This window comes from Anastrepha obliqua, chromosome 3 (genome assembly GCF_027943255.1).
Source record: "Anastrepha obliqua isolate idAnaObli1 chromosome 3, idAnaObli1_1.0, whole genome shotgun sequence".
In the NCBI taxonomy this organism is placed as follows: Eukaryota; Metazoa; Arthropoda; class Insecta; order Diptera; family Tephritidae; genus Anastrepha; species Anastrepha obliqua.
This window is the reverse complement of record NC_072894.1, coordinates 141,307,222-141,315,704: the sequence shown is the minus strand read 5'-3', so window position 1 is coordinate 141,315,704 and position 8,483 is coordinate 141,307,222. Positions and strand designations below refer to the sequence as shown.

Genomic DNA, 8,483 nt, shown 5'->3' with positions numbered 1-8,483 from the left:
ATTAGCTCTACATATTTACTAAAGTATATAATTTTTCGGCTAAAGTAGGTGTTTTCTACTCTTTTCTTATTCATTATCGGATTTTTTGCAGACATTAAGTAATTATCACCTTTTATTCATTTGTGAATGAAAATGTAATAATTTTTGCAAATGGCGTCGAACGTTCATCATATTTGACACTTGTGAAGTATACATAAACATACCGGTGTACAAAAACTAAAGGTGGCGCCTTCCAAAAAGGATACTTTATTTTTCGCAATTTTGACAACCGGTTGACGTCATCACTTGGAATAATATTATACAATATAAACAAAATAGAAATTACTTGTTTGTAACTATTCAGGGAATGGCTTATTAATAATTTGATAAATTCTTGGGTAAACATAAACAGAACAGCAATGGGGCGCAAGAGCCATATAAAGGCAGGCAACAACTGTAGGATCCAATTTTTTTTTTTTTGTAATGTAAAATGCCACCTTAGGAAATAGATAGAAGTCACATGAAGAGTCGGCAAACAAGAAAATGGTCTAAAACTAAACTGTGTTATCTGGCAAGGAAGAATTTTGTGCGAACAAAGGCTATGATTAAAGAATGGGCACGAAAAATATTCGTCGGGCGAAAATCATTACAACATCAAATTTAATCAAATACTTTTTATTTTATTTTCATATCTCATATTCTCATATCAATTCCCTTTGTCATAAACAAAGTGGCGCAATTTGATTTGACTCCTTCCATTAGGCGATGCACATCAGATTTCGTTACGGTATCGGCTGCTCTCTGCCAATTCTTTTGCTGTTTTTAGCAATTTTCTTTTAACAATTGCCCAATATTTTCCAATGGGTCACAATTATGTATCGTTTGATGGATTGAGGTCCTTTTGAACAATATTTACCCCGTGATTTTCATACCAGTTCATAGCAAATTAGCTATAATTATACGATGCTAAATTGCATCAGTACAGAACTGAGCCTTTATGTTGTTTTATGAATGGCAGCAAATTACCTGATTTATAGTGCCCGTGGTAATTAACGTTTTGCTTTTCATACTTCACTGGCAGATGGCTTGGCACCCAAACATATTAAGCTTCAAGGTACCTGGAACTCCTCTCTTGGTTGCAGTAGACAACTCGCTTAAAGTCAGCTTTGACGTATGTTGCATCGTCCATCGTGTAGAACTCAGCGCCCCGAATCTGCTTTGACGTATGTTGCATTGTCCATAACCACACGGTCATATTTGTGGATGTCTTGACTGTATGCTTTTCACGCACATGTTTTAGCACTCTTATTTGGTTTATCATTTGGATTGGGTGTTACAATCTATTTATATGATAGCAAACCTTCACTTTTACGAATTGTTTGGACGTAACCTTTCTACATACGGGCTCGTTTTGCAGCATCTCGAAGTGAAAGGTTAGCGTTTTCCGAAATAATGAAAGTGGTTTCATTAGCTTTTGACTGCAATACAAATTCTTTTTTTCCTCCACTTTCAGGCTTTCGTTCCACCGACAAGGTTTCATTAAACTTTTTTAACACATAAGTTACCGTACTTTTCGAACAATTTCAAGTTTTTGCTTTGGCATTGTGCGACAAATGACTATTTACTTGATTTTTGAGCAAAATTTTCTACAAAAGCTCCTACTTAACCGAATACATTTTGAAGAATACGTAGAAGTTACAAAAAGTGAATACGCCAAATTAATAATGATAACAAATACTAAGAATATGTATACTTATTTTTTAATTACAGTTAGTTTTACGCAAGTGATGGGTAAACACAATCGACTATTTTCTTTCGTGTCCATTCTTTATATGGATTTTTGTGCAAGATATGGCATTCAAACGACCAAGCTTGGAGTTTTGGCACATGCCAACTTTTTCCATGGCGGCGTCAGTCTGAAATGTACTATCAGTTTAAATGGTCTTTTGAAAACAAAACAACTATTCGGGACTATAGCCACTGGCTATTAACTATATGCTTATAAATTCCTACGATTTGACAATTTCAAAGCTCTACAGTAAAAAATTCGATATTCGTGATTTTTCTTCAGAAATTATCACAAGAAATCTTAACATTTTATAGTCCACTCTTTAATTGTTTCTTTTTTTATTTACGCATCATTATTAGTATTAAGATAATAATTATTTATAATATCCACTTGTCTATAACCAGAAGATAGGGAGTAGAGCATAGACCAGGGAAATCGTCTTTTTATTGGTACCTTATCAAAATTGTCGAATGTGTTGTTATCTATGTTGCGGTCTTTCCATTTTTGTTACAATTTATTATTATTTATTTTAAGTTGCTTTTGTATATAAAGAGCATGTGTGTTGTATGTGTGTTTCGCCTTTGTTTATATTTTGTAATATTGGTCTCAATTAAATTTAATCGATATTCATAGAATTACAAATAATAAAATAAAGACAGGAAATACTAAAATTATACTTAAAAGTGGATGCCATATATGTAATCCTTGTTGATGTTTCTTCCCTTCTTTCACAACTAATCATTTCATTTGGATATACGTAATGTTTTGCAATTTGTTATTGTTTGTCATTAACATACATATACATAAATATATATAGAATTGTTTTGAAAATGGATAGTTTCATTATATAGCGATTTTACATTTAATTCCTGTTCCTTACTGATGTTCTGTACGCTCTGACCTTCCTCTTCCATATCATTACCTTTGTCGTTTTCAACAGGCGCTAAATAAATGATAACCGTCTTAAGTTACTTAATTTTGTTGTAGTTGGGATAAGAGGAGAAGAAGGATCAGTAGGATGTCGTTTTTAGTTGATTTTTTTGCTTTCATTTTCGCTTTTTGTTTCTTTTATTCAAATTTTCATTAATTTTACTTTATGTTTAAATCAAAAAGGTGTTTTTGTTTAATATATTTATACGTGTGTGTATTTAGCGATTAGCATTCTTAAGTTGATTGGACAACCAATCGAGACCTTCATAGAGACCATCGCCGCTGGTTGCACACGTCGCCTGTATATACCAATTGCGGTTTCTGAGTGAGTGCAAACCGAGCTTGTCGGTGATTTCGGCTGCGCTCATTGCATTTGGCAGATCCTGAAAGAAAATTATATGTTTTTAGTTTCGCCATGTATTGTTTTCTCAGTTTAATTATCATAGTTTAAAAATAATTAACATAATAATGTAAATACATATAGGGAGTTCACAAAGTGTACTATTGATGCTATTTCTCCCTTCTGCTATTGAAATAGCACAGTTGTATAGTCGAACGTGTGAACATCCTTTGCTATTTGATGTACTATTGTGAATGCTATTCACCCAATCAATCAGCTGCTTAGCAGAAGTGAAAGTAATACAAAATATAAATATAAACATAAAAATGCCTAGGAGGAGCGAAAAAAGTAAAATAATAGCAGCGATTTGTCAAAAATATACACACGACATCTTCATTGTGGACGAGAGTAAGTAATCCAACACTTCCTTTGTGCTCTTTTTACGTGTTGATTGTAGGTGATGAAGACGAGCAGGAAGATATCGATGAAAGTTTCAGACTGAATATACTGATATTGCTAAACAATCGCCGAGGTGTCCATTTAGGAATTCCTAAGTCAAACCAATGTAAGCTGAATGTATTGGAGCATTTAGATGAAAACAGATTTTGCCAAATGCTGCGGGTAAACTAAATGGAGTTTGACCACCTTTTAATCTTAGTAAAAAATGATGATGTGTTTCGGAGTGATAACAACACAATACAGCTTCCGATTGAACTTCAGCTTAAAATCGTACTTTATAGGTTGGGATCTTCGGGTGAAGGACTTTCGATCCGTAAAGTGGCATCCTTATTTGGTGTTGGAGATGGCGGTACCATTCAAATCGTAACCAGGCGAGTTTTTTCAGCCATACTCAATTTAAAGGGTAGATTTTTATTCTGGCCCAATGAAAGAGAGCGTTTAAAGCTGGTTGCAGCCACAGAAAAAGAAATGCCTGGATGTGTTGGATTTTGCACAAATTGTGATGGTAAACAAAATCAGCTGATCGTATAGCATAGACAAATAGCACACTAAACATACCTTTTAAAGTTGTATTGAAATAGCAGTATTTGTACATGTTAAACAAAAACAACAACTTTACAACTGTGCTAATACAATAGCATGATTAAAGAAATACGACAAATAGTACATATTGTGAACTCCCTAATAATCTTTTTGCCTAAAACAATTACTTCCGGATTACAGGAGCTGTACTGTCAATGATGTTATTTTAATTACTGAATTCGTCAAAAAGCAATAGGACTGTTTCTTTCTTCAAGTCTTAGCAAGTGGCGAATATATGAAGCAAATAAATAAATGTGGGTAGCGCGAAAAGAGAACTGCTTTAAATTACATGTGCTGCTAAGGCAGTGCGGCCTAATGATTTATAGCCATACTCACTATCAGCGAATCTTACTCGATAACGTTGTTGTTGCTTTCGCATGCAAACTTTTCGTCAAGTTAATCGAGCATAGAGAAGCGGGGAAATGGCGAATAGAAGAGGCCTAATGTAGAACCGTCACAGATAAAAGGTTACTAGGGGAGAATTTTGTTGTTTGCTTGTTTGTATTCTTAACAGCTGTTTCAAAAAGTACCGCTTCTAGTAAGCAAAGCTAAGCAACACATTTACATTTAATATTTTTAAAGTTTCGCTTTCGCTATAGCTTGAAATTATTGAATAAGCATAGTAATTCAGCACTCTATTTGAAAGTCGATATAAATTTGTTTATTAAAGTATATGTACCGAACACCAGTGCTACATTTTCTTATCAGTAAAAACGTATCACAACATATTATAGTATTATGTAGTAAATATTTAATCGAAGAAATAATTGCGTTGATTGTATGATTATAAATTATAGAATATTCAACTACATATGTATGTAACTTCAAGTGTGTATACGAAATGATACAGGGCGGAATGAAAGTTCTCACGCCAGTCAGGTATACTTTGTGACTCAAGCAGTATTTCGCAAAAATAGATGACGCAAAACTCGGACACGAACCCAAAAGTTTGACAGAAATTATTTAAAGTTTGAAAACACATTCACATGTTATCGAATATATAAGAAACTAAAAATTTTAAATACGTGAAATACATTTTGAATTATTTTGAAAAGCTATCAGAAAATGGTGAAAAACGTTAAAATACAAGTTCCATTAAACTATGGTGGAAATGTTAAAAGCACGACTTTAATTGAATACCACAATAAAATAAATAAGAAAACGTAAAAATAATTTGAAGTAAATAAAAATAATAATGCATACTTAAAAAAATTATTATTTAATTCACTATTCCTTGATATATTATAATTATGTTTACACACCTGTTTGTTTGCGAATATTAGTAAAACAGCATCTCTGAGCTCATCTTCGGCTAACATACGCATCAATTCCTCTCTCGCCTCACCGATACGTTCTCTGTCATTGCTGTCAACGACGAATATAAGTCCCTGTTCAAATGGAAAATCATTGATGATTGATTAAATTTTCCTACACTTAATTTTAGCAGATGGAAATAACAAAAAACGAGTCGGGCAAACTTTCATATTTGCAGCGTACACAAATCCTACTTACTTGTGTATTTTGGAAGTAATGCCTCCACAATGGACGAATTTTATCTTGGCCGCCCACGTCCCATACTGTAAAGCTAATATTCTTGTATTCTACAGTCTCGACGTTGAAACCTTAAATAGGAAAAATGAACTTATTTATTTATTGCAATTTTTTAATATAAATTACATTTTACTCACCAATGGTAGGTATCGTTGTAACAATTTCGCCTAATTTGAGTTTGTACAAAATTGTGGTTTTACCAGCGGCATCTAATCCGACCATTAATATTCTCATTTCCTTCTTTCCAAAAAGTCCTTTGAATAGATTTGCAAAAACATTCCCCATTTTGATTCAAGTTTTGCAGAGTTTGTTCTTGTCCTTTATATTTTTGTATAAGTAGCGTCAAACTTGAGATTAATATATATACTTTAATGGAATTGATCGGTATGCCAGAGTCGATCCGAGTTTCGGCACGTTAAAGCTGCAGTCGGAAATCAATTACAAACAAGTCGGCTGTAAGTAGATGTTTTATATAATATTTACGTATATGTAGTAAAAAGGAACAACAAAAAAAATATATATATATCATATGCATAATGTATATTTTATGGTGAAAAAAAATTAACCAGTTCCAGAAACGATTTTTCTATCCATTTTTACATGGCAAGTTGTTCAAACGCTTCAAAATTGTAATCAGCGATTTCTCTTCTAAGTCAAAGTAGATTATGGTTTGCCGTCTTATAATATCAACTTCCTTTGTAATAAAATTGCAAAGCCCTCCATTTAGAGAATATCGGGCTGTTGATTAAAGCTAAAACAACATTTAGTGAAGCATTTTTACTAAATGAGCCTCAGTGATATAAAATCTAAGCAGCAACATATTTTGCACAATGGCCGTTTTATTACAGACATGACCCATAACAGACCAGATTACCGGAACTACCCGATATATGGGAAATAACGAAGATATTGCGGAGTGGCTAAGATAGGATTTTTTCAGCTTTCTGCAATAGCATAGCAATATTTACCATGTTTGAAATATGAACTTAGGGAGATAATATAAATTCATTACTTTCAATATAATTCACGTCTGCAATAGAAATCTCACCTATAAGGTTTGCATAGGCATTCTTCGATCACTATAAAATCAGCTTCGCATATTATCTATCACACGTTGCAAGAAATTTGCAAATAATCTTATACCTAGCATTTAGAGAAATATAAGGTTGCTCATAAGTAGGGATTACCTTATGATCAAAGAAAACCAAGGTGGCAAGATGTAGAGAGGGAACGAAATTTGCGAGTGAGTCAGCGGCGCATTTAGAAATTCAATCGTTTTCTACCAATACTTAATTTCAAGATTATTTATTACAATAAAGAATATTAGTTTTTTTCGGAAGAAAATTACTAGTACAACTAACTTCACAACCACGAATATACATATATTACATAGGAAACGAAATAATTTTTTTATGGAACTGCCATGTCATGGCTTCGACTTTTTGTTGTTGTTGTGACCGAGTCGACTTCACATTCATTCACAAAAATTGCAACGAATTCACTTCAAAATCTTGATTATTACCACTATATTTCACTTTCAAATTCTTTTTAATAAATTAAATTATTTCTTTGTGATACAATTAATTTTTATATTACCCAATTTTTTCTTTTTTGCAGAACGGCCAAAGCACCACCCTACGTCAAATACACGACGAAAGCGAAAAGAGGAAGAAATTGGAGAAACTCCAATAAAGTGACGACGATTGAACGAACGTAGAAGTGTAGAATACGTAAAAGGAACTACGACAAACGGTAATAAGACAAAGATAGTAACGTGGGCAAGCAGAAAACAGCGATAGCGATGCCGCCAATACACCACACTATTAATGATGACGGAGACGTAATTTTCGACACACTAATTTGAATCCACCATGCAGACGCAGATAAAGGGAGTCATATAAAACCGATGCGTTTGGAATGAAAATGGAAACACACCTTTTCCCCCAACTCCAGCATCTAGAGCAAATCGCGTACCGTTGAAAACTACTTTCGCAAGTAAAATAAAGCGGAAATTTATGAAATATATCAGTTATGAAAGCGAATCATGGAAATATTTGTTAACCAGTACTAGTTATCTCACGATTATAATAATGTTACTGATTGCCCCAAATTTCACAGCACAATGAACACTCCTATCATTTATAAATGTAGTTAAATTATAAATGTTATAATTACGCTTTTAAGAAATTCAATGCCACTTTACCGAACTCAATTTGCAAGAAACTATAATTACTTTCTACCACGATATAGTGGTAAAGATGAGAATACGACTACGATACAAACGAGTGCCTGCTTTTTTGTAATATGTCCATGCAAGTAGGTAGCGGATTTTTGAAATATGATTGTGCCATATTTAATTTATTTTACCTTTACCAAATATACTGTTCTTATATTTATTTTACCAATCTCTTTTCCATTAAATAGAAAAACTTTTTACTGCATTAACTTGAGCATCTCACTTCGCCCAATGAAGATATTCAATAATGAAATGAAAAGGATGGCATGTTGTCGGTTTGAAGCGAAAAACATGGAGGCAACATCGCGAGTAGCGATTGCAGAATCCTGTATCAAACATATAATTACAGTTTGCAACTCAAACGCAACTATATTAATGTTTCTTTATGTGATTAAATACGCACCAATCAAATGAGTTGAATTCACGCACGCAATTGCAGAAATTTTATTCAATTCTAGTTGGAAATGTCAGCGAAAATCACAGAGCAATAAACACACGAACACACCAAATTAAAGTACGCTATTTGACAAATAAAATTGATAGCTCACCACGAATAGTTTATCACCTCACACACGAGAATCTGTAGAATCAACTATATTCCTGTATTTTCATGCCTA

The 8,483-nt window shown here is 33.2% G+C and overlaps 1 protein-coding gene across 1 annotated transcript; it reads right to left on the bottom strand.

The window, feature by feature from the left end:
• Positions 1-2,068: 2,068 nt before the first annotated feature.
• On the bottom strand, positions 2,069-8,404 carry LOC129240468 (ADP-ribosylation factor 1). Its single transcript, XM_054876285.1, has 5 exons — positions 8,270-8,404; positions 5,768-6,083; positions 5,592-5,701; positions 5,342-5,467; positions 2,069-3,081 (listed from the first exon to the last, which is right to left on the bottom strand). The coding sequence occupies exons 2-5, from the start codon at positions 5,913-5,915 to the stop codon at positions 2,917-2,919; spliced, it is 549 nt and encodes a 182-aa protein (XP_054732260.1). The 5' UTR covers positions 5,916-6,083; positions 8,270-8,404; the 3' UTR covers positions 2,069-2,916.
• Positions 8,405-8,483: the final 79 nt, after the last annotated feature.

Excerpts from the sequence above, each read along its gene's own strand:
- LOC129240468 (XM_054876285.1), bottom strand. The coding sequence starts at position 5,915 with ATGGGGAATGTTTTTGCAAATCTATTCAAAGGACTTTTTGGAAAGAAG. Across the intron at positions 5,702-5,767 it reads TACAACGATACCTACCATTG|GTTTCAACGTCGAGACTGTA; the intron begins GTGAGTAAAATG and ends TTCCTATTTAAG. Across the intron at positions 5,468-5,591 it reads ATTACTTCCAAAATACACAA|GGACTTATATTCGTCGTTGA; the intron begins GTAAGTAGGATT and ends CCATTTGAACAG.